Source organism: Gobio gobio (assembly GCF_949357685.1).
Source record: "Gobio gobio genome assembly, chromosome: 11".
NCBI lineage: Eukaryota > Metazoa > Chordata > Actinopteri > Cypriniformes > Gobionidae > Gobio > Gobio gobio.
In genome coordinates, this window is record NC_137104.1 from 37,832,548 (window position 1) to 37,859,257 (window position 26,710).

The 26,710-nt window shown below is 38.8% G+C and overlaps 1 protein-coding gene across 1 annotated transcript in view; it reads left to right on the top strand.

Annotated features, from left to right (window-relative positions):
- LOC307133462 (fibrocystin-L-like) overlaps positions 1-26,710 on the top strand; it is a gene marked incomplete at its 5' end in the record, with an annotated part of 66,234 nt that overhangs the window by 17,075 nt on the left and 22,449 nt on the right. The window contains 13 exons of the mRNA XM_079828546.1: positions 183-341; positions 650-771; positions 1,220-1,352; positions 2,614-2,806; positions 2,953-3,095; positions 3,241-3,345; positions 4,634-4,822; positions 6,514-6,684; positions 6,833-7,041; positions 21,430-22,405; positions 23,041-23,289; positions 24,864-25,017; positions 25,281-25,451. Of these exons, the coding sequence (XP_079684672.1) occupies positions 183-341; positions 650-771; positions 1,220-1,352; positions 2,614-2,806; positions 2,953-3,095; positions 3,241-3,345; positions 4,634-4,822; positions 6,514-6,684; positions 6,833-7,041; positions 21,430-22,405; positions 23,041-23,289; positions 24,864-25,017; positions 25,281-25,451 (2,974 nt within the window). The remainder of the gene's footprint in view (positions 1-182; positions 342-649; positions 772-1,219; positions 1,353-2,613; positions 2,807-2,952; positions 3,096-3,240; positions 3,346-4,633; positions 4,823-6,513; positions 6,685-6,832; positions 7,042-21,429; positions 22,406-23,040; positions 23,290-24,863; positions 25,018-25,280; positions 25,452-26,710) is intronic.

A 26,710-nucleotide genomic window follows, 5' to 3' on the forward strand; every position in this document is an offset into this window, starting at 1 on the left:
AACCTACTCTGAAACTCAGAGTTTGTTCAGCTAGCTTCATGCAACAGGCCTAATAAATCATTCTATAGCTTTGCAGAACAATAACAAAAAAAATCATTATTCACTTCTTTAGGTGAGTAAATTACAGAATTGTTATACACTATTTAAGCAAACATCTGATCAAAGTATTATTTGTGTTTTAGATACGTCTATAACCTGCCAGATCGGTCCTGCAAGCGCAGGTGTACAGCCAGTCTCTCTGAGTTTCTCTGTGCTGGGAAGTGCCCAATACCGGAATGACAACAGCTTCACACACCTGTTAGGAGTGACTTCCATAAACCCCACAACAGGAAGTGTAGCAGGTACATGTAGCATTACAATTCTCTATATACAGTATATTGTAACATAAATATTTTTTATATTCACTGAAGTATTTGATGCTTGCATATGTATTTCATACATTGTACATCGGGAAAGGAATATTACCAGTAAAAATGCTTCTATTTCATATTTTGGAAATGTAGTTAAAAAAAAAAAAGCAGAACAATTTTAATGACAAGTTCAACTGACACATTACTTTCAAAATAGTATTTGGTGTGTCCAAAATCTGTTTACCTTTGCCTACTTACAATTAGCTACTAGCATGATGTTTTTCTGTATTGCTTCACAGGCGGGACGATTCTGACCGTGTCAGGCTATGGATTCAGTAATGAGACCGCAGTCACCATTGGCACTCAGCCATGTAACATTATAAAAGTGGAACTTTTCCACCTGAGGTGCATAGTTCCAGCTGTAAGTGAAGCTTGTTTTCCCATGAAGATAAAAAAAAAAAAAAAAGGGTTATAAAACGTTATAAAAGTTGTTATTATTAATATTGTTTTATTTGTATTATTAACAACTCCTAAGGGCGAATTCACCAAAAATGTGTCCCATCTTAAATGGAATGTCATTTAAAAAAATGCATCCCCATGCTCCACAACTTGCCTCTTAGAGCTCTTGAAAGATTGGAAATTGTCACATGCAAATTGCACTTAGTACATAGAATTTGCATTTTTCCTTTCGCAAATCAACTATTGAGACAACATAGACAGTAAATCCAAATAAACATCATCATTGGGCACAACACAATCTTAGTGAATTCCCCTCCTTAATGTACCTGTGTTTAAAAAAAAAACTTATGCTGTATAATATTGGATTCATGAAACTTTTATACAATAATCTTGTGTATGACATCAATCAGGGATCACAAGGTGAACAGACAGTAACACTGACCACGGCAGAGATGACAGCAGTATCAAATGGCTCTTTCACGTACAGCACTTCTCTGACAGCCTTAATCACATCTGTGAGCCCACAAACTACACCAGTATTCGGTGAGATATTAATATTTAGGAATTTGGTAAATGCTTTCACCCAATTCAGTGCAGCTATGTTTAACAGTTCATGTATTCCCTGGGAATTGAACCCATGACTTTAAAACTTTAAAGAAGCTGGGCCCTTTTCATTAGACATTACATTAGACCCAGACCATGAAATTGACACGTACCCTGGATTGCTTTAGATGTTCAAATGTTTTTCAATACCTATTCATCTTCTCAAAATTGGTGCCCTATAGTTGGTCTCATTCTATGTTTGCAAACAGTCAACAACTGATTGTATTCCGATCTGAGATTTAGAGCTGTAATCCGATACTTCGCCAGTTGAATACATTCTATTCTTAGAATAGAGTTCACTTGCCTCTATTCACAAGAATGTTGAGTAGTATGTAAGGATGACCCAGCTTTCTGTGTGTGTGTGTGTGTGTGTGTGTGTGTGTGTGTGTGTGTGTGTGTATGTTTGTTTGTGTGGAAAACAATTTCAGTGTTCTAGATAAACTCTTGATGGTAAAAATTTCCAGTGAGGAGTATCTCAAAAGAAGACAGGGGTCACAACATGTTTTCTTTAGATCAGCGAGAACCGGGTTGTAATTTTTACAATGCAATGTCAAACTTGTCTTATGTTCCTTTTTTTAAAGTAACATTACCACCAAAACCAGAAAATAAATTTGTGTTGTGATTTCGATCTACCAGTTCCCTTTATTCCAAATAGCCTGTAGTCACGCTACCCTTTGAACTATTGATAACAACAGCAGGCTACAATTTCAAGATGTACGTGACAGAAACTGTAGAAACTGTCAACATAATTAACGCTAAAAAAGGGTCCAACCTATAATTGATGAAGTCCACTGCTTCCATATTCTTAGAAAGACACTGTAATGGGTAGAATAACATTCAAGTGTCAAGTGTCTCTTTCCATCCCATTGTTCTGATCTGCATTTTCATCTTGTGTACATCTGTAAACCCCCCATATGGCCTCCAGACTAACTTCAGCTACCAGTCTTTTCCAGCTCTTTTGTGCACGCTAGATAATTCCACTGGCTTTAGCTGAAGTCACGCAATCAGAAAAGCCGGTTTGGCTGCAGTGAAGGACAATCAACAGCGTGACGTTTCCTAAAAGAACCTGAAATCTGCTCTAAACAAGCTCAACAATCACAGCAATTTTAATATAAAAACTTCCACAATGTCACCACCCCTCGCAATCTTACTAGAACAGCTATTCATTTTACCCTGTTTTCACTTATCTTTTTTGATAAAGGGCACAGGATTCTCACCATCTTGGGCACACATTTTGAGGCACAGGCTAATGACAGCTCTGTTTTGATTGGTGAAGCTGAGTGTGAATTGCTGCAGTGGACCAGTGAAAACATCACCTGCCTGTTACCCACACTTCCCCCCGCTATGTACAATGTCGGTGTGAGAGTCGGAAACCAGGGTTACCCCTTAACCAGGTCTTATATCACTTACTATACTCTATTTATATGTAAATATATTGTTACAACTGTAGAATAGAGCTGTGCATCAAAAGGACTTGTGCATTATGACATTTAACAAAAGTGAATCTTTTTAGAGTGATTAAATGTTTGTTTGTGTGCAGTGCTGGCGTTAATACCACCATAGAGTATGTTTTAGAGGTCACAAGTTTTTCTCCATCTCTGGGGTCTTTGTATGGAGGAACCACCATCACTATCACCGGCTCTGGGTTTAGCCCTGTCGCAGCAGACAATAATGTCACTTTAGGTAAGATAAGGCTACAATGGAAAAAATTTATTTATCAACATTCTTTAAAATATTTGATTTACTCTTTGATCTTTAACAGTGTATTACTGAAACCACTCTTTTCCGGATCATTAGTACTGTAGTAATAGTTGTGCGTTTCATTCAGGGGACACACAATGCAGAGTGACAGCCACTTCAGATCATCAACTTGAGTGTGTGACCCAGTCTAGAGATAAAACACACACCGTGACGAACCAAGGTTTCCACCCTGGTAATATCTCTTTACTTTTATCTCTTTTTCTGTCACACACACAAAACCTGAATACATCAGAGACAGTGAAACAATGGATGTCTGCACATTGACATGACTTATCAAATACACTAGAGCTGCCAGCAAAACAAACAAACCAAGATATTCCATAGCACTGTTTGAGTGTTTTTTGCTTGTTTATTTATTTTTTTATTATTTAGTTCCACAGAATCCGCACCGGCGGAATTCTGTGAAATCCTGAGCAGTTAGTCCAATACCAGGGATTTTTTTTTTAAAGAATAAAAAAATAATTTTAAAAGTAAAGAAATCATAACACTTTAAAATAATTTCACATATTTTAGCATTAGTTCATGTAATTTTTTTTTTACAGCATTTATTAATATTTGTTAATGTTAGTTAATAAATATACAATTGTTCTTTGCTCATGTTAGTTCACAGTGATACATCTTGTGCCCCCAGTTTCACAGACAAGTAGGGCTGTGCAATTAATCCTAATTCATTTTCAATTTAAATTTTGGCTTCCAACGATTATGAAAACAAGATAATCGGCGTGAAACGATTATTATGCTGCTGCCACATTCCGTCCTGCGCACCTTCCTTTCCTTCACAACGGTCCACTTTCGTTCCTCCCTAAATTTGTTAAACAGTGTTATTAAAAGCGTATTATGCTTTTATAAAAGCAACTTAAATGTCCTAAATGAACTAAGGCTTAATCTAAGCCTTGTCTGTGAAGCCAGCCCTTAATTTGAAAAGAGCATTATTACAGTTAATATTGAAATAAACATTAATAAATACTATAGTATTGTTAATTGCTTATATTTTTGTACAGTATTTAAGTAATGCTAGCGAATTATAGCTTATTAAAAAGTGTTACTGAAAAATAAATGGGAATTTTAAAACATAAGGGAAAATGCTGGAGATTAAAATCTTAATGTATGGAAAAGTTATAGAAATGAATAAAATCTAAAAACAGAAAAGGGATGAAAAATAAAACCTAAATATTGTAAGTCTCATGGAAATAAAATATATATAAAAAACTTGAAAAAATAAATGAACAAAAGCTTAAAAAGTTATGGAAATGAAAATGGGCCTGAAAAATCATGGAGATATGTACAATTCCAAATATGTGTTCTAATTATTAGTTAAAGACTTTTTTCAGGTGCAAACGATAATTATTTTTTTAATCTTGTGTGGACAATTTCCCTATACATGTTGTAAAATGTGCAGATGTGACTACATGTGTTTGTTTGCCCACTTTCATAAATTTAATTACATCATATGTGTTCAGTGTACGGTCAGGGTTACGTCTGGAGCCCCTCTGCGATAATGGCCTCAGTGGGGGACACAGTGGTTTGGCGTTGGGACGCACCAGCTTTTGTGGCTGGACTGGGCTACAGGGTCTTCAGTGTGTCCAGTCCCAGCAGCACAGACTATGATCGCATTGCTTTCAGCAGTGGAGTCACCCGAACCGCCAAAGGTACAAAAACTACAACAACTACTCTCCGATAACCTATTAACACAATCTAATGTACATTAAGCTGACAAACAATGCTACACAAACTATTTGTGAGAAAAACATTTGCTTGAACACCATTTTGTTAACTAGTCCTTGCTTAAAATTGCACTTATTCCTTTTAGCCTTATTCTTATAAGAGAGCCCATGTAACTATGAATCAAAAACCACGAACCATGAATATTAAAGGGTTAGTTCACCCAAGAATGTCATATACACCTAGGATGGCTTGAGGGTGAGTAAATCATGGGCTAATTTTCATTTTTGGGTGAACTAACCCTTTAATATGTAAATAATTTGATGGTTTTCATAAATATAAACATCTATATTAAATATAAATACTTAAAAAATATATATTATTCTATAAGGTATCAAGTAACAAGACAATACATTTTTTTTTGTTTGTTTCATTTATAATGTTTATTTATTTATCAGTCTAAGGTAGTTTTCCTGGACACAAATTACTTGCATGAAGGTACTGTATAGTTACTCTGGAAAACAAATACATTGAAATTCAATTTAATTTAATTGAAACATTTTTTATTTATTTTTTCATTTTTAAAAAAGTTTATATTTTTGCAAAATGTTTTTCATTTTGTCACAAACAGTACAATATTTTGAGTCCTCTTAAACAGTGTAGTTGGCTTTTGATTGTCCTGACCTTTAGGAGCTTTTGCACCGGGTAGTTCTAGGAACTTGTTGCTTTCTGGTGGCTAGTTCTCAGAGAACTAAAAGTTCCCCTAAGAACCTTTTCGTTGCATTCGCACCACCAGTAGAAACTCTGAAGTGATGTAAGCCGTTCTTGTTGTTGAGACCTTTATTTTGACGGCGTGGTGGATATTTATTTTGATGCCGCTGAGAATGCCAGAGCCTGAGCACACAGTGCTACCATTCTCCGTCTTCATTAGTTTACGACCTCTTTAGCAGTCCTGTCTAATACGTTAATAGATAGAACTGTTATAAAAAGAAAGTAGACAGTATATGAAAAGGTTTTAGCGTTTGCCGTGTGGTTGATGCCCAGTGTTTCGCTTGGTCCCCTTAAAGTTGCTTTGGATTTTCTCCTTAGCATAAAGGTCGAGAGGTCCATCTATCACTGTTTTCCATGTTCTTACAGTTAGTTTGTGGAGCAAATATATAAACTATAATCTGTGTGTGTAAACGGCTTTTTTAAAAATGGCAGGTGCTGCTGTTTGTTCAGCCAATCAGCATACACTTGACTAATAGTTCCTATTGTGCTGGGTTAGACCCTTCTCTGACTCCTACTCTGAGCTAATTTAGTTCCTCCAAAAGTTCCTCCGGTGTGAAAGCCCCTATTGTGACATTAGAGACTGGTCCTCTGGGAAATGCAATTAAATACCCCTGATCCAGACAAGCAAGGTTTGTGAGATTGTCAGATTTAATGAAGGGTAATCTAACGGTGTCTGCTCTGTAATTAGCTATAATTCCGACATAATTACACACCAGTCATTGTACAAAAAAACATCAAAACAACAACAATATACTGTGCAATTTTGTTAGACAATTTGTTGAATGCCTTTTGCTGTAGATTTTAAAGTTTGTATTCTGAGGACAATGAGACCTGGAGGCGTGATGCTATTTTGTTTGTGGAGGAACACAATCTGATCCTACTGTTCTTGTGTCTGTTTCATTGTTAGGGTTTTTCGCCTATCGTTTCACATCTCCTGGAGTTTACTACTACAGCAGCGGTTACATTGACTCTGGCAACCAGAAGATGCTGCAGGGCGTGGTGACTGTTATGCCTCTGGAGGAGAGCACGGTTGAGCTTCAGGTGTTTGTGACGGGAATACAGGCCTCTATGAAAATAGGTACAATCGCAACCTATATTCAAGTACTTTGACTCAAAATAACATTTAAAATTTAAAATATCAAATTTCAGCATAAGCTATGGTTTTTGGCTAAGTAATTGGTAGGTAAAATCCTCATCATTGTAATTTGTGTACATTCCAGTTTCAGGACAAATGAACTCTGACTCTGACTGCGTGGCCACTTCAGACTGTTTTCAAGATCAGCTGGAATTTAATCACACCTCAGACGGTCACTACTTCAGTTTTACTTCCTGCGCCAGCCCCACTGTGTACCACATTACGCCTGACCATGGCACCACACATGACATCATCAACATCAATGGATCTGGCTTTAGCAACATTAAATGTGCAAACGAGGTGAGCTTCAGTGGTCAGTCCTGACATTAAAGATGCTGTAAGGGATTTTTGGAATATCCCAAACACCCGACAGATGTCACTGAAATACAATGCAAAAAAATAGAAAAAGAAAATATCCTACCATTGTCTGATTTTGTTAGCCTGACAAGCCAGACCCACATCAAAATGTTGGGTCTGGAAACTCACCATTGACAGGGCTCAATCCGAGGGGTGGGATAAACGGTTGCCTTTCAAATTCCCTCAGCACGCAATTGGATAGCGCCATGAGCGCCACAACCAACCAAAGCAAAGAAGAAGGTGAAGCCGAGCTAACGTTAGTTGATAGACTTTCGCCGTATCCGGTCGGCAAAACTTTGAACATATCTTCTTTTCTTAAGAATGACTTCAGTGCCGTTCTTTGTTCTTTTCTCAAAGAAAAGCTTAACTCCAAGTCTTCCAGAGTCGCGGACAAAGCCGATTCAAAAGACCGCTGTTCGTCAGCTTCTTTGTTTACGAGTAGCACGCAGAACCTCCGCAACTCTGCCGTGACGTGCCGTCATTATGTTAAGCCCGCCCACCGACTCTACACACGCTGTGATTGGCCTGACCAGAGTTTGGTTTTTCCAGCTCTCAGGTCTACCGAGAGTTGCTAGACTACACTCAGAATACATATTCTGCCACTAGGGTGCGTCTAGATTTCTAGGCTATGATTTTGTACTTAAAATACCTAAATTAATAATTTCAAAAAAGCAAATAAACACATATGCATTCTTATATTCATATAACATATGACAAGTAAAAAGTAAAGTTACATCAATTACTTTAAATGTACACATTTAGGACTAGAAATAAAAATGTATACAATTCATCTATTTATAACTGTAGGGAGAAAATAAGTAAAATTGACTCAATCCTCAAATCCTCAAATACTGCGTCTTCAATGCTCAAAAAATCACCAATTTTTCCAGGTTTATTTTTCATTATAAATGTAAATCTTTTTTATACTTTATAAATAAAAAAATAAAAAAAAAAATGTGTTACAGCACTATGCCATTTGCTTTCGCATTGAAAGGGAGACGGTTCTTCAGTTGGAGAAAAGGGAACATTTAGCGTTGTTTTCACCTAAAGAGCAAAACTTGCACAGATAAGTGCAATGATTTCACCTTTGGGCGCTTCAACAAATAAAAAGAGCAGTTTCCCTTATAAAGGTCCCATGGCATGGATTTTTTATTTTATTTTATAATGTATTCTGAGGTGTACTTATATTGTTAGTATGATTTTTACATCATAAAATGTCATAATTTAGAAATAAAAGGCATTTTTTCTATACTGATGTTTGCCCTCTGGCTGAATGCCCTGTTTCAAGGGGCGTGTCTGCTGTGAGACTTCAGTAAAAACGCCCACTGTTGTGATTGGCTGACATCTTTGCATTTGAAATGAGCGGAGGGGGCATGGTTTAACGAGGTCTACGAGACACAAGGCTGCCAGAGAGAAGGATGTCACTTCTCATCAGTTCTCTCAGCACGTCTCAGTTCAGTGAACTGTTGTAGTTACTAGCATACTAGCACTAGTTACTAGCACTTCAGGTTATTAGTTTATTTCTAGTCGGAGGGACTGTCACTCATGTCAGAAAGTTAGTAACTTTAGTAAATTATGGATCAGCGCTGACTCGAGACGGGAACCGTTTAGAACGATTCAGTCCGATTTGGTGAACTGGTTCGACCGGTTCACTAAAAAGAACCGGTTCAAAAGAACGATTCGACATCAATGGACCAGAGACGGAGAGATTGATAAACAAAGTGATATTGTACTGAGTTGTGAGAGCGCTGTCAGCGCAAGTTTATTTTGTTTGTATCTGAGAGTTCTGAATAAACACGAGTCCCAGTCACGCCGAGCCCGCCTTCCTCCTTATTCTACTAACTTTGTAACACATGTAAGCCGGGAGAGAAAGAAGCCGCAGCACGAATAATAAAGTTCTGTGTGAACTTGAATGATTAGCTACACATCAAAAATCACTGATCACAGATCAGAAGGAACTGAAAAAAGACTTCTGTTTTCATTTGTACATCCAAACACTGAGAAACTGCCAGCATTCACTCGTTCACAAGCCATGATCTCTCGAGGACAAACAAATATGGCGTGCCAAATTCTCTGGGCGGAGGAAAGGGAGATAACTGTTCCTGTTATGACGTCATAACAGGAAAATTCAACATCAGCTCGTCTGGGCTGTCATTTTCTCAAAGGCAGAGAAAGACAGCCAGAACTCGGTTTACACCGATCAAAATTTCTAGCCACTTGGGGACAATATTCAGGCTAGGGGAACTCATATTAATGTTGAAAAACCTCATAAAATTAAAATGTAATGCCATGGGGCCTTTAAAGGGGCATTTTATTTATGTATTTATTTATTTATTGCCATAACTACCTGGTTGTCTGGAATTTTTCTTGGTACCCTAAAACAAATTTTTTGAGATGTACAGGTTGCACATCACTGAAAACTACAATAGTACTCGTTATGTTTATTATCAAGCGAAATTTTTTATTTTTTTGTTAAAAAGCAAAGTTGAACCAACTTTCTAAAAGTGAGGTATATGCTTTAATTCAGAGTGGTGATTGGCTGTAGTGGCCGGACAGTACGGATGTACGTCAACAGTTTCTGAGCATTTCTCTGCATTATTCATGAGAAGGAACTTGTTTAATCCAATCACTGCATTTGCTGTATTATGAATGAGATCGCATTACAACGGAGAATTCAAATATCACAAAAGACCAGTTTGGCTCGGTTCGTTCTCTGCCTGTTCAGCTCTCCATCTGGACACGTGTTGTAAGTGTATGCTTCCTCAGCACAGTAGTACAAAAGTGTTGTTTGTATGTTCCCCACGATGCTGTCAGAGCTGGAGTGAGCCTTTTGCTGAAAGTGAAATCGTGAAAGTGCCCTTTTCGGTCGCACTACAGTGCCTCCGCGACGAACGCGATTTCTAATTTCTACCCATCCCCAGAGCGTGATTTCTACCGAGGGAGCCTCCGGGGATGAAGACTCAGCAGGGCTGTCCCCTTCTAGGACAATGGCACAGGTTGAGTCAAAGTTTGATGGCCATGCTTTCCTGGGCCACAGCAAGCTGGAGTGGAACCCTCCACCCTGCCCCGAACGTTTGCTGTAGGATGGTTGGTTTCACTGCGTGGGGCGTGCTGCACAGCATCGTCCTGCCCCAGTTCCTTTCTTCCCAGAGGTGAATGAGGAGGTCACCTTTTACCACTCGAAATTACTTTGCTGCTTCCTCCGCTCTCCTTACCCTCGATGGTGGGGCAGCCAAGGGTTACGCGAAGATTCCTCAGGTGGTGCGTGCAATTGTGGTTTATTTATGCCCGCAAAGTGCTGCGAACCCCGTGCCTCCCATCCAAGGCCTGTAAGTTCTCGGCCGCGCTTGCCATCAAGGATTACAGTGCCACTGGACAGGCCGTCTCAACCTTGCATGCTGTGGCCCTCCTGCAAGTCCATCCGGCCAAAGCACTAAAGAGCTGCATGAAGGTAGCTCTTAGCCGGGGTTGATAGAGGAACTGTGCACAGTGACTGACCTTGCCCTCAGGGTGACGAAAGTCACAGCCAGATGATGTCCACCTTGGTGGTCCAGGAACGGCATCTCTGGCTGAACCTGGCTGAGATGAAGCCGAGAGTTTGCTTTCTCAACCCTCCCATCTCCCAGGCCGGCCTCTTCTGCAACACTGTCGAGGACTTTGCCCAGCAGTTTTCTGCAGTACAGAAGAAGACGGAGGCGATTAAGCACATCCTGTCATCGGCAAGGACATCCCCTGCGGCATCTACATCTGCTCCGGTGTGCCCTGTAATGGCAAAAATTAATTCATCGACATCACTAATAAGAGACAAACCATAATCCAATTGTCTTTATAAAGATTTATTTTCCTTGCAAGGAAGAGCCACGGTCAAACGCAGCCGCTCGAGGCTACCTTGAGTGTGAACTGCTAAAACAAAAGAAAGCACAAACTTTTATACCCTCAATGTTTTAACAACCCCCTCAGTAATTTTCCATACATCTGGCGAAACCCACTGAAGGTTTCGCCTTGAGCAAGAGGTGAGACAATACACAAATGGTCCCCCTCCTGTCTTGGATCTCATTTGAATTAAAAGCAAGAAACACAATGGTCCTTCATCTTCATCTAACAAAGCATGTTAGCCAGGAACTCAGATTCCAAGAGCAATAAAAGATAAAAGGGACAATGTATGGCTTCCACAGGTGAGGCCTCTTTGATCTGACTCATTTAAAACACAATAGAGAAAACAGGTCTGGAAGATTAAATCTTCTGTGATTAAATTTTTCCCCAACAATTTCCCCCTTTTATCATTCTTTGATAACTTTCAAAAAAGAAAAATTTTAAATGTGTATATAATAAAAATAGAAGTAGTAATAATAGTCACTCATCACATTCATTAAAGCTGGGTAACAGCAACCTGTCGAGTCTTTCTGTGGCATGAAATGGTTTCTGTCACCACAAACCCAAATTACAGCATGCGAAGTGTCACTTGGTTTGCTAAACGTACAGGTAAAATCTGTTGTGATACCGCCTATCACCGCTGTGCAGTTCCCTGTGGTCGAATTCTTGATGTCAATTCTGACTCTGCAGTCAGAACACCCTGCTTTCACGTTCAGCTTCAGTCTCGTGAGCACACGAACACATCTCCTTGAACATGCATCACTCTCAATTTTGTAATCAGCATGTCTGTGTGGTTGTACCGCTGCGTTCTCTTTCGAGCAGACGTTGGATGTTTTGTTGGAATCTTCCCTTGCTCGATGTCCGCTGCAGCTCTAAGCACCACCTACTGGATTCTGTAGGCTTGAAATAGGGTTTAACTTGAAAACTGGTTGGCTCAGCACCACGTTGTGCCAGTGTCTCTGCTCCTGAGATGATAACGGCAAATGATGTTTATATATCTGCCCGCACAGACGTTTTCCTCCTGCTTCTCTCTCCTCTTGGCTCCTCCTCCCCGATCACTGTTGGGACCTTTCTGCAATGGCTCTCATGCATCCACGTCGCTCTCTCCGCTTCTTTGACGGCAGTGTCGTCAGAAGCCTGACAAAAGGCCCTAGCCACCTTTCCGCCTTCCAGCTCTTCGTACTCAGGTCCTGTTTTACCACGTGATCTCCTGGCTTGATGTTGTGCAAGGGAGTCTCAGCCGGTTTCCCCTGAGCAGTTTTCGCCTGCACACATACACCAGACAACAGAGAAGACATTTCTTTGCAATAATTCACAATTCTATTGATGCAAGCTATTGTTTACCCCCTTCCATTCCCATGAATGGTGGTCTTCCAAAAAAAAAAATGTCTCAAACGGGCTCAGATTTACTCAAGGCGTTTTCATGTATTTCAATATGCATCAAAATGCGAAATTTTCAGCAAATATTGTAACCCCCTTATAAACTTCATTCATTTGAGTACCATTACCATTACCATTCCCCCTTTGGCTGCAGGCTCGCCCATGCAGCCATTTATCATAATCGTTGAAAATATTGTTGGGGTAAACAAGGCTTGCCATCACTTCTTGTCTAGACGCCATTTTGCACATTCACACATCATTCATAAGTTTCCAGCCACGTCTCCACAGGTGCTTCTCCGCTGCTGTGGCAAATGCCTGCATACTCTGTAAGGAAATCAAAGCATTTGTGTTAGTTTCAGATAATAAAATGCATTCTGGTTCCTTTGACTGCTGTGCTGCCGCGGCCTTCGCAGCCGCATCTGCTCTCACGGTTTCCTGTTGAAATAAACTCTTTGTTGTTAGTTACGCTGCGCATTTAAGTCTTAACTTGAAAGTTTCCCATAAACATACTGAAAATATCCAATAAAATGAAAGACAAATCCGTATTTCATCTCTGTAAGCCGGGCTAAGTCAGTAATCACTGTCACTGCTCTCCCATCATGTTAGGGGTGTGTGATACCTCCAAAATTCAAACATGCCAACTTTCTGCTATCAACCGTTTGACGACACACACATCCCTAGGCCAGACCCACAGTCACTCCTCAGAGACTAAACACTTTAGAAAACATATATGAAAAACAAACAATCAGTGGTTCTTTTGATTAATCAAAATCATAACAGACCTTTTTGGCATTCACTCAAACTCAAACTAAACAATACAATTAAGTAAGATAGATAATAATCCATCTTAGCGCCTTCAATCTCTGCATAAAACATCCTTCAGTTTACATTTTGTGCTTTGCCCACAGTTTCTCACTGTGCATCACATTCTTATCAACCTTCCTTCAGTCAGTCATTTCAACACAATTCTTCACAAACTGCCCTACTTACTATTTCCAACAGACCCATTTTCACTTATCATAGCCCACCTCATATTTAACCATTAACAAATATAAATCTAAATTTGTTAATGTTAAATATACTTCATCAAAATGACAAAATTATCAATTTGTATTACGTTCAATCAGCTCGTTCACTCATCTTTATCTCGTGACATCATACTTAATCATACTCAATACCCAATTCTTTATCAAAATCTTTTCAGCTCCTGTTATCAATAAACAAAATTAATTAATTAATCAATTAGGATTTCTTTTAAAGTACCCTTTTCTCCATGCCCTGTCCATTAAAACTCCTCTTACATCATGTCATTTGGCAGTGATTCTTATCATCAAACTTGCCACATCAATTTCTTTAACGCTGGTTAAAACCAATCTGTATTTTAAAAAGCATTCATATTTCAATATCCATTTTAGCCTAATTTGACTTTGATTGTTCACAATCCCTGTCAGAAATCCTAATTTTTATTTTTATTTTCTATTTATTTTTTTTGTTTCCTGTATGAATCAAAATATGTCTAGAAGTTATCTAGATATTCTTTTAGAAGTTATCTTTTTGGTTCGCCCTCCGGCCTTTCATAAATATGAGGGAGTCTCTAGATCATTTGGATAGTGACTTCGGTTAAATTGTCACTTTGTCTCTTAATTAATCCAAAGATAAATTAAAATAGTCTTCATCCATGACAAATTTGGTCATAATTACTAGTGACAGACAGAGCTGGATGTCCAATCCACTTAAAGCTCGTCCCATGTTCTGATCATCTTTTCATCAGATTCACTCAGAATAATCAACTTCCTCTAAAGTTTTTTTTGTTTTGTTTAACTTAACTCATCTGTAATGATAAAGACACTAATTCCAGAGGTTACTGACACACTACACTCAATCATGACACATAAATATGAACTGCTCATTCTCAAGATGTGCTTTTACATGGTCTCTTAACCAGTTTCAAATATGTCTGTTCATTAGTTATTTATTTTTAGAAAAGTCAGCTGGGTTGTTTTGTTCTGATATCATTGTTTTTGTGTAGTCTCAGCTTTAACTGAGCAATAACAGATAGAGTACAATCCCTGTTTCCAGCCTCTCTCTCTCTCTCTCACCCAGATAATCTTTTCAACAGTCTTCTAAGACTTTAACTATAATGTTAAATTCATTAACCCTTAAATCATTAATCCTTCACAAAGTTTAGAAATTTCATAGTGTAACTTATTGTTTCAAGTTATCTTTAGTTTAGATTTCTTTGTTATTCAGACCTTCTCTTTAAACTTCAAAAGCCATCCTCATCTTAAAGCCATCACCATGTCTCCAAATTATCCTCTGCCATCCTAATGACCTGCAGGATTAAGACTATGATAGAGACATATTAGTTCAATATCATACAGTTTTACTAATCCAAATAAATTTTGTTCTGCTCCACAAAGTTATCAATCACAATCACAGCATGGTCTCAGCTGGCTCTTGAATGCCGATCTCATTCATAGCTCTTTTCCTTCAGGGTGTTTCCTGGCTCTCAATTTATGCGGTATTTGGTGAGCGGTATAGAGGGGCCAATATTAGGGCAGGGGCTGCTGTGTCCAGTCTTGACCTTGGCCCTTACGAAACACAGCTTCCCCCCCCAACAGAGATGCTGCTGGCCTCACAGACATCTGCCTCACCTCTCATACACACCTCACATAAAACCCCCTCCTCCTTTTTTTTTTTTTTTTTTTTTTTTTTTTTTTTGGTAGGTGGTCCAAGGCGACTTATCGTGATTCCCCTGGCTTGGGTTGCTATCCTGTCAGGCCGTAGGAAGTCTTACCCGTCATCGGGAACAACCACATCGTGCTCAACCTCGTCATCGCTTTGAGATCTTTGACCCTAAACAGGATCCGATATTTTCTAGAGCCTTTTGGAAAGTGCATTCAAGAGTCATCAGAGCCATCTGGTCTGCTTTCAAATTAGCAAAAACATGGAGACAGGTTAATCATAACAGAACTTAATCACTAAAATCCAGCATACTTCTTCAAAGCTGCCCCATAGCAGTGCTTAGATTATTTTCAGTGAATTTAGCCAAAACAACTCTCCATTCCATTTAATGTTCTGCTACATCTGTGACTAAGGCCATCAGTTCTGTACATGGTGAAGGCTAAGAGTAGACAGAAGTTACTGGTCATATCATATATTAATCAAAATTTCAGTTCAATTTCCGTCTTATTGCCCTCTTGATGGCACCTTTTTTATATCTTAACAAATAACTGTCTATTGTGTTCACATAATGCCCTGTGCTTTTACTCATCAATATCTTCTATCATCTGTGGCACAGGCTCAGATATCAGCTTTGAGCTGGTCTGGGATCAGAGAGAGACTCTGAGGCCTTCAGGGCTGGTACACTGCATTTTCATAAACCTTTCACTCCTCACACTAGCTCAGTGTAAGATCTGGCTTTGTTTTCAAATAAATATAAGACATTTTCCTTTTAACTCTATCCTTAGACAGAAATCACATTTTCAAGTGATCATAACTTTATATTTGTCTTTTGCCCCCAAAATAAATTCAGAAGCTATAATTTTCACTCAGATTGAGTCTCTGTTACTCAAATTAGGCCACGTGGTGGCCGGATTGAGATTACAAATTGTTTATTTCAGCTCAGCACAGGCTTATCTTTTGAAACCAAAACATCAATTTCTAGGGTTTTCAACATTTTAACACCTATAGTTATTTCAACAACCCAATATTCAGTCAAATCATCATTATCAGAGTTTTGCAAAGGTGAGAAGAGCAAGAACATATTTATTATCTTTTTCATTTAACTCGGTTAATCAGGATTTATATATTTTATATATCTTTTACAACATGTTTTATCATCTTTAACTTTAATTTTAACCTCATATTAAAATTATCTCAAATCCTTCCTTCAAAAATAATCACTAAAGAATTTATCAAGCTTATTATTTTCTCATTTTCTTAGTGCAAATCTCTGTTTTATTCTTTTTTTTTTTTTTTTTTTTTTTTTTTACTGATTTCATTTACAGAATTTAGTCTGGTGGCCTGATTTGCCACACTTTTTACACCTTATGGGTGTTCAGACACAGTTACGCGCAAAATCAATGGCCCAGCTGACCACAATTAAAACGCTCTCATCTTTAGCTTATGGAGCAACGTTCAGCAACCTGTGTGCTCCAAAAGTGGCAGTCTGTCTGAGAACAGAGCTCGCTCGAGGTCCAATAAAACAGACAATGGCTTGCAATTTATGGTGCTTTATCAAAGTTTATCTGCTTTTTTCACCAACATTATTTTTAGTTACTCAAATTGTATATCTCCCTTCGGGTATGGCACCTCCCCCATTTTATAAATTAATTAATACTCACAAACATCTACAAATTTGAATTTTCTTGTTCTCTCTTTGTTTGTAGCTAGTTAACTTCCAATTACAATAAAAACATTTCTGCCCATTATCTTCATCAGTCCAGCAAATTTCTTTGAAGTCAGGGTTTCAGAGCGGAGCTGCTTACAGCATTTGCTCTTGTTCATCTTACAATCTTTATACCGACTAATCAAATTACTGATCATATCACTCAAATTGTTAGCTAAAATTTAGTCAAAGTTCATACTCACCAGCGATCTTTAAACAGCTGTGGCATTTTAATTTCTCCGTTTCATTTCTCCACAGTCAATGCCTCTCACACCCAGCATTTCGGTGTCTGCTCACAGTTCTCACACACGTTCTCACAACAGCCCATCGATTTATCCTTTTCCTTCAACTGACTCTTTCACAGTCCCAGTCCGGTCACTCAGCGGTGACACTCAAATCATGACATTTAATGAACTTCGTATACGTTGCATGCATTTCTGGCCATATAATTTTCTCATTTGATAAAATACCGGTGTCTCATATTCAGCTAGCTTGCTTTGGATTTCCCCATATTGGCAGTCTGACTCTGTGGCTTTTTCGCGCGCGCGCTATTAATCTGTTGGACGTCTCCGTACAGATCTGATCTCTTCACCCAAGATCAGCCGGGCGGACACTCGCAATAGTGCCCTTTTCGGGACTGCACACAACTCAGTCCCCGGACCGCACACAACTCAGTCCCCGGACCGCACACAACTCAGTCCCCGGACCGCACACAACTCAGTCCTCCAATTCGCCCACGTGATTTCAGTTTCTATCCCATAAACATATCAACCACGTTGCATTCGTCACAGAGTCAGACTCCCCCTATGGTTTATCCCTATCAATTCAATTTTCAATTTAACCAAATTCTAAAAAATAAAATAAAATTCCCCCTGAATTTTTTCAAGAGTTTGTCTCTTACCAGAAGCGCCCCGTTGCCATCGGATTCGTTTTCTCTGATTCCAGTGTCTGGACCCTCCGGACACCCCCAGAGCAGTCAGCCCTTCTCCCTCAATTCTTCGGGGTAAGGCTGTGACTCTAAGTCCAGGATGATCAGGTCACTGTCTGCTCTCGGGGTCCAGAAGGCACATCCAAGGAATCCCAAACTTCTGACACCAACTGTAATGGCAAAAATTAATTCATCGACATCACTAATAAGAGACAAACCATAATCCAATTGTCTTTATAAAGATTTATTTTCCTTGCAAGGAAGAGCCACGGTCAAACGCAGCCGCTCGAGGCTACCTTGAGTGTGAACTGCTAAAACAAAAGAAAGCACAAACTTTTATACCCTCAATGTTTTAACAACCCCCTCAGTAATTTTCCATACATCTGGCGAAACCCACTGAAGGTTTCGCCTTGAGCAAGAGGTGAGACAATACACAAATGGTCCCCCTCCTGTCTTGGATCTCATTTGAATTAAAAGCAAGAAACACAATGGTCCTTCATCTTCATCTAACAAAGCATGTTAGCCAGGAACTCAGATTCCAAGAGCAATAAAAGATAAAAGGGACAATGTATGGCTTCCACAGGTGAGGCCTCTTTGATCTGACTCATTTAAAACACAATAGAGAAAACAGGTCTGGAAGATTAAATCTTCTGTGATTAAATTTTTCCCCAACAGCCCCAAACAGCAGGCAAAGTAAGGTGACACAGACTGGTGATCCTCTAAGCGGTCGACGAAGCAACATCCCTGAGACCTTCCCAGCCCTTTTTGTTGACTCATTCGGATGATCAAACTCGGTCATGCAGTTCAGTTCATCCCACATCCCCCCAGGTTCAGCGGCAACCTGTTTACCTCAGTGGAAAACAAGGATGCCCCTGTCCTGTGTGCAGAGATTGCAGTCGTGCTGGCAAAGGAGACAATAGAGCAGCTCCCTCCAGCCAAGATGAAGTCAGGGATTTACAGCCTGTACTTCATTGTACCCAGGAAAGGTGGTTACGGCCAATCTTGGATTTGTGTGTCTTGAATCGGGCCCTTCACAAGCTCCTGTTCAAGATGCTATTGCAGAAACACATCCTTGCGTGCATTCGCCCCCCAAGATGGGTTTGCAGCGATAGACCTGAAGGACTCGTACTTCCACGTTTCAATTTGCCTTGACAAAGACCGTTCTTATGGTTTGCTTTCGAGGGTCGGGCATACCAAGGTCCTCCCCTTTGGGCTGTTCACGAAAGCCGCGGAGACTACCCTTGCCCCCCTAACGGGATTGGGCATTCGCATTCTCATCTATCTCAACGACTAGCTCACTCTCACTCATTCTAGCTCACTCTCAAGATTTTTTGTGTGAACACAGGGACCTGGTTCTCAGGCACCTCAGCCATCTGGGGCTTCAGGTCAACTAGGAAAAGAGCAAACTCTCCCCTGTCCAGAGTATGTTTTCTTGTTATGGAGTTGGATTCGGTCAACATGACGGCACGTCTCACAAACGAGCGCACTCAGTCAGTGGTGAATTGCTTTAATTCATTCAGGAGCAGGACAGTGGTTCCACTGAAACAATTTCAGAGGGGCATATGGCATTCCACAGCCGCTGACACGCCACTTGGATTGATGCATATGAGACCACTTTTGCACTCTCGAGATGGTCTCGGGGCACATCGGGTGATCATCACATGGATCTGTTGCTGCTATGTGTGTGTGTTACAATGCAGCACGCATTAGTCTAGAATGATGATTAACTTACCTGTACAATAAGCGGTTTAAAACGTGCATCAATTTTGAGCATCCAGATGGCATAATCAAACATGTCTTGTGGATAGCTCTCTGAGTATGCGTTTATTTGTCATTTTAACTGTTGGAAACGTGTGTGCGTGTCAGGAAATGGCTTATCCTGTTGCATCTTCTATAGGTCAGCGACTGTCAGTCGAAATCAAGCGACTTGTCTATGCAACCCCTAATACCCATATGTCCGAGGAATTGGCTTGCCATGTTTCCTTACCACTCGAAGATAATTGGGCTTCCAAGTGAGACACCAAGATGCATCAGTCATTCGATGTAACATCTCCATTCCTTACTTCAGGGAACAAGGGTTACAACAGTGACCCAATGACATCTGTTCTGTTTGCCAAAAATATAAAAAATGGAAAAAAAACAAAACAATAATCTTATATATTTAGTGCTGGGCAAATTAACGCGTTAATGCAGGCGATTCATTTTTTCAGTTTAACGCATTAAAAATATTTAACGCAGCATTCGTTTTTATATAAATTTTTGCCCAACGTTAAATTATATGATCACGCTCTTATTCATGTAAATGCTTTTAAACCATTTTAGCGCGACAAGACTGAAGAGAACGCGCTGTATGTCAATGTCCTGTCTGTGTGGGTGCGTCGGCAATCAAATCCCTAGTTCAGTAGGCAGGGCACTGATTAGGGAGTCGTCCACATTCATGTACGTTTCACGATACTGATTCACCACCTAGGAAGATAGGGAGCTCACACACACACACACACACACACACACATACACACACACACACACACACACACACACGTTTGTTTTTGTGAAATGTGAGGACATTCCATAGGCGTAATGGTTTTTATACCGTACAAACCGTATTTTCTATCCCCTTACACTGCCCCTGCCCCTAAACCTAACCCTCACAGGAGACTGTGCAGTTCACTTTCTGTGAAAAAAACCTAATTCTGTGTGATTTATAAGCATTTTGAAAAGTGAGGACATGGGGAATGTCCTCATATTTCACCCTCTTTTTGTAATACCTATGTCATACCCATGTCATTATACACATTTGTGTCCTGATATTTCACGAAAACATGCCCACACACACACACACACTCGACGCACAGAAATATTTGCGCCAGTCTCGTGCACACATCGAGTTCTCTTTCGCTCTTGAACAAACAATAACAACAACAACAGAGAATGTTGCCAAAATGCCAGTTTTGTTGAGTATTAGGAGTCTCATAGTCTCATAATAGGAGTCTTAAATGAGTTAAATAACATCTTAAATGAACTTGAGAAATTAACGTGAGAAAATGAAATTCAGATCCACGTTCGGCAGTGGCCGATCTTAAAGTCACAGCAGTCAATAATGAAGTCTGGCATTAATGGTCATCAAAGAACAAAGGGAACAGAGAAAAGTGTAGCTTTAATGATGATTAATCTATATTTAATTTATTATTTATGCAGTTAAGAAAGGTGTTTGATAACTATTACATTTATGTATATGTCTAACAGGGAAGGCCAGATGTAAATATAACATTTATTATAATAGGTTTATGTAAAGATTGTTTTAAGTTCACTTAAATTAAAAGTTGTATAAATGTTGAAATTGGTAGCTTTCAGTAATACTGTTATGTAATGTCATTGATGTTTCATAGAGACATTAGTATTAGTGATACTGGCCTTCATTCATAAAAAGATGCCATTACAACACATATTTAAAATATGTGTCTTTAAATTGTTTCTACATTAGTTTGGAGAGTAACTGAAATTAATACAATATCAAAATATTAAAAACTCCAAAAATATTGAAAACTTGCGATTAATCGTGATTAATTAAATAAAAAAATTTGATTAATTAGTAAAATATTTGTAATCGATTCCCAGCACTAATTATAATACAGTTTATCAGGGTATTAAATATTTATGCCAATATTTAATGTACTTTCACTCACTTTTGGGCAGTATGGGTTAGGAAAAAAAGGGGGGGAAAACATTTTTAAAAATGTCTTTTTTTTTTCAACCAAAGGTCAAAGTTGGAGATCGTCCATGTAGAATTATCAACAGCACCTCCACTGAGATTAACTGCCAACTCAGTCCTGACAGTGGAGCACCAGCGGGAATCCCCTTACCCGTAAATGTCCGAATCAACAACCTTGGCACCGCCATCCTGTCCATGCCAAAAGAATATGATCGCAGATTTGTAGTACTACCCGTGGTTGATTCTGTCTTTCCCTTGGTGGGCAGCACCACAGGCTACACACGTCTCTTCATCTCTGGTTCTGGGTTCTCAAATGGTTCAGTTATGGTAGCAAACATTCCATGCAACGTGGTTTTCATGAACTACTCCCAAGTGGTGTGCGATACCTCACGATCTGTGGCTCGCAGGGGAAACGTCACAGTTTATGTCAACTCCATCTCTTCCTCATGCAGTTTTGATTGCATGTTCGAATATTCCAACTCCATTGCACCGTACATCTCCACGGTGCTCCCTAACTCGGTTACTGGAAACGCCACCACTGTTAAGATCACCGGCAGTGGATTTGGGAACAATTCTGCTGATCTAATGGTATCTGCGGCCAACATTCAGCTGAAAGTCACAGAAGTCACTGATAGTAACATCACTGTTTTAGTTGGTGCCCTTCCTGCTGGCATGCACGTCCTACAGGTGGTGGTCATGAGCAAAGGTCTCGCTGCCGGAGACGCCACCCTGACCAGCATAGCACAAGCCAGTGTCAACCCAACATCAGGCAGCATTGCTGGAGGAACTCCACTCTTGATAACTGGAAATGGATTTGTGGCAGGAAATACAACTGTGAAGCTCGCTAACTCCACCTGCAGGATTTTAGATGTGACTCCAGACACAGTGAGATGCATGACACCTCCACATGCAGAGGGAGAGGTGCAGGTGAACATTAAGGTGGCTAATGTTGTGTATCCTCCTCAACGTTTCAACTACTCTAGGGGACAAACTCCATACGTCACCTCCGTCAATCCTATAACAGGTATGAATGTACATTTCATTTAAAAAAAAAAATAATTAGTGCCATTTACTTTGGAGTGCTGCAGTGATGGCATATTTTTGTAGGCCAACCCAAAAGTTAGCATCCCCCTGGTTCCTTTGACAAAAACCAAACAGGATTTTTCCATTGGCTTTTGGATTATTGCATAAGCTCTGTGTCCAACAAAAGTTTGGATTTTTACACGTTTTGTTCATAATAATCGCCAGAAGTAAAAAGCTAAACATAGGCTATAAATGGTTGCATGACTTCAATGTCACCACCATTAATCTTTGTCTCCAACAACCTCTGTAGTCCCATTTATCCACTTGTTAGTAACCTCCTTTATCAAAACAAGTAAAATAATTTAAAAAAAGGTGATTTTTATGTCACAAGTGTGTTGTAGTTTATGTCATAGAATAAAACATGAAAATATATTGAGATTGTTAACCACAGACCTTATTTCAAGCATTTAAACAAAAACCCATGACAAATTAAATAAATAAAAAACATTGACTTCAGGATGATGTGACCAGAAGTGCTAAAAAACTAACTTGTTTCCATGTATTGGCCTAAAAAAATATGTATTGAATATCACAACACATTGTAATAACACTACGGACATAATCCCTTCCTCACAGGTCCGGTTGGAATAGAGATCACTGTCTCTGGTTCTGGCTTTGGCACAGATGTAGCACTCGTCTTCTTAGAGATCGGCGGTGTGGCTTGTAGCGTGACATCCGTCACAGATACGCAGTTGGTGTGTAATGTTGGGGAACACGCAGGAGGAACTTTCCCAGTCATGTTCCACCATCAGGTCAAAGGTCAAGCCTTGAGTCAGTCTGTCTTCACCTATGAGCTGCTGCTGACAGGGGTCACACCGAATGAGGGTAATTAAAAAATATGTTAATATGCACAGAATATGGCAAAACTGACTACCAAAGTTCAAACCTTGTGTAAAATTTAAGTTAGCTTCCATTTAAAAAGGGTTTATAAAGGTGTTTGTTAATGATTAATAAATAATTTTACAAATGCATTGTAAATAGTTAATTGTAAAATTTTAAATTGTAAAAGGCAGTCATAACTGCATGATTAAAAAGGCAAAAAACCTGCCAAATAGTCAGCCATTTTTAACTTGCATGTTATACATGCTTAATAAATGTATTTATTCACACTTATTTAACTCAAAACCATATTCCTGATTTATTTCATGATATAGTAAAAACAGTGAGACTGAAGGGTGTTGTATTTGTGGTTTTCTCATTAATATCTCATGACTGCCACTTTTCTTACTATGTTGCTTTCCATAATTTACCCATGATACGCTGCAAAAGGTCATGCTGTCTATCCACAGCAATATATCTAAACAATAAAAAAATTCTCATTTATCAAGATGAAATTCAAACTTTGTAAAAAATAAAAAAACACACACAACACAACCATAACTTGATGAGATATTAATAATGGAAATGTAATTCCAGTATTAGTTACCTGTGAACCTTAATGTAGGGACACAACCTGTGAACCATATTTTCCTGAGTTTCCTCAGTTTTGTATGTAGGGCAGGCATCATAACCTTTTTGCAGAGTATCATGGGTAAGACACAGAGTAACTCCTGGTAAGATGTCATGAGATATTAATGAGAAAACCATGCCATAAATACAACACCCTTCAGTCTCACACTTATTTTTTACTCACAGATTTCTGATTTATTTCATGATGCAGCTAAAATAGTGAGTAACTACATTTAAGCATTAGTAACGTGCAAGTTAAAAATGGCTCACTATTTGGCAGGTATTGTGTTAAAGTCACTCTTTTTATTCATGCAGTTATAACTACATATAAAATGCTTATAATGCATTTGTAAATGAGTTATTAGTAATTAACTAATACCTTTATAAAACCTTTACAAGGGTTTAAATCAATCAATCAATCTTATTGATCGCAAACTTTTGAATGCTATTTTGAATGTATGGTACTTGATAAAAAACATGAAAGAACAATGAAAAACACTATACTTTGATAATGATGTCAGTCAAACGTAACTTTTTGGCCACATTTATCTGGAAACATGTTGGTTGTGTGACATGCCCTCATGGAAAAACAAAACATTTAATATAAAATGCTAAATACAGATAAATATGAATTGTAATTTCTGCAGTGAATTATTGGCTGCCAAGAGCATCATTCCAATTAATCAAAATTCAAAAGACGATTAGAAACAAAAATAGATTTTCAAAAAACAAATAATCTTGTAAGTCTTGTAAGTAATTTTGCATACTGTCGGGCCCATGAAGTTCATGGTAATATTAATAAATATAAAAGTTTGATTTTAGGGACGCTTTTGTGTCCTGAGGCAGAACTAGATGGGAACCACTGTCACACAGTGCCTTTCTATAATTGCTGTCATATTCACGCAAGATTACAGAGCAATAAGACACTACGTTGCGCTGTCTTGTTGTAGGAAGTTACGCCGGAGGAGCTGTTGTTGCCATTCAAGGCACTGGATTTGACCCAAACATCACAAGAGTCCTTATCTGTAACAGAGAGTGTAACGTGCGCCTGCAGAACTCCACATCTACCCATCTGAACTGCGAGGTCCCACCCAACAATGGCATGTATCAGTTTAAAAGCATTGCATATGTGTCTAGAAATGTTCAGTTAGCATAACAAAGCTTAATCCATCAAAGTCATTATTTATGTCTGAATTCCCAGTACAAGTTTTGCAATAGCGAAACACACCAGGAATGCTTAAACTGACAGATATCAGTCACTGAGAGACAAGGACAAATGGAACATCTCAGAAACAGATCACAGATGAATAGAACTGAAATAAAGACTATCAGTCTGCCTGCTGACTGCTGTCGTCTCTTGCAGGAAGTGAAGCTCAGCGTGCCTGCACAGTCGTAGTGATGAATGGAGGTGACACCGTCAACCTCACAAACAGCTATACTTACAGATCCTCTCTGACCCCTGTTATCACCAACGTTACACCACGCAGAGGAGGAACTGCTGGAGGCACCAGACTCACGATTACCGGCTCAGGTTTCAGGTGCAGAACAGACAAGAATTACATCTAAGGATGATAGAAGGACAATCAGCTACAGTGTTCATTGTTCACTGTGACATTATGTTTCTAAATATAACATTTATATGTATTGTACAGTACCAGTATTATTATTTTAGTATTATTGTATATACTATTATAGTTTTATTAATATTTGGAACTAGCTTTTATTTTTATATTTTCAGATTTGTTTTTAATTTAAATCTTTAGTATTTGTATATGCTTTTGTCACATACACACACACACACACACACATACAAACACACACACACATGTATACATATATACACTGATCAGGCATAACATTATTACAACTGACCGAATACAACTTCAAATTGCTCAAGAAGTTAATGCTGGTTCTGATAAAAAGGTGTCAGAAAGGTGCCCTGGGTCCTAACATGTGGATGTTACTTTGACACATACCACCTAAGCACTGTTGCATACCATGTATTTCCTGGTGGCTGTGGCCTCTTTCAGCAGGATAATGCACCCTGCCACAAAGCAAAAATGCTTCAGGAATGGTTTGAGGAGAACAACAACGAGTTTGAGGTGTTGACTTGGCCTCCAAATTCCCCAGATATCAATTCAATCGAGCATTTGTGGGATGTGCTGAACAAACAAGACCGATCCATGGAGGCCCCACCTCACAACTTACAGGACTTAAAGGATCTGCTGCTAATATCTTTTGTGCAAGATACCACAGCACACCTTCAGGGGTCTAGTGGAGTCCATGCCTCGATGGGTCAAGGCTGTTTTGGCAGCAAAAGGGGGACCAACACAATATTAGGAAGGTGGTCATAATGTTATGCCTGATCGGTGTATATTTCAGTTGTATTTTTCATTTATTTCCAGTTATTCATTTTAATAGTTCAACATTAAACTTATTTCAGTTAGTTGACAAAGTAACATTTCTTTTAATTTTATTTTATTTAGTTTAAAAGGTTAGTTAACCCAAAAAATAGCACTTCAGTTAAAATTCTAAACACATATTAAGATATTTTTATCTTTTCACCCAAAACTCTGACGCTTCAAATTATTCATAAATAGATTGTAAAAGTAATCGCTTTATATGATGAACTTTATTATTTATATCAATTTTTAGCTTTTATTATATTATCACTTGATTAGCGAACATACAAATTTGTTTTGTGTAAATGGAAGCTCAAGCATGCTTGCTTGACATGCTTGAACTTTTTTTTAAATAGATTTAGTTAATGATAGTAACCCTGCTCAATACAAGTCCA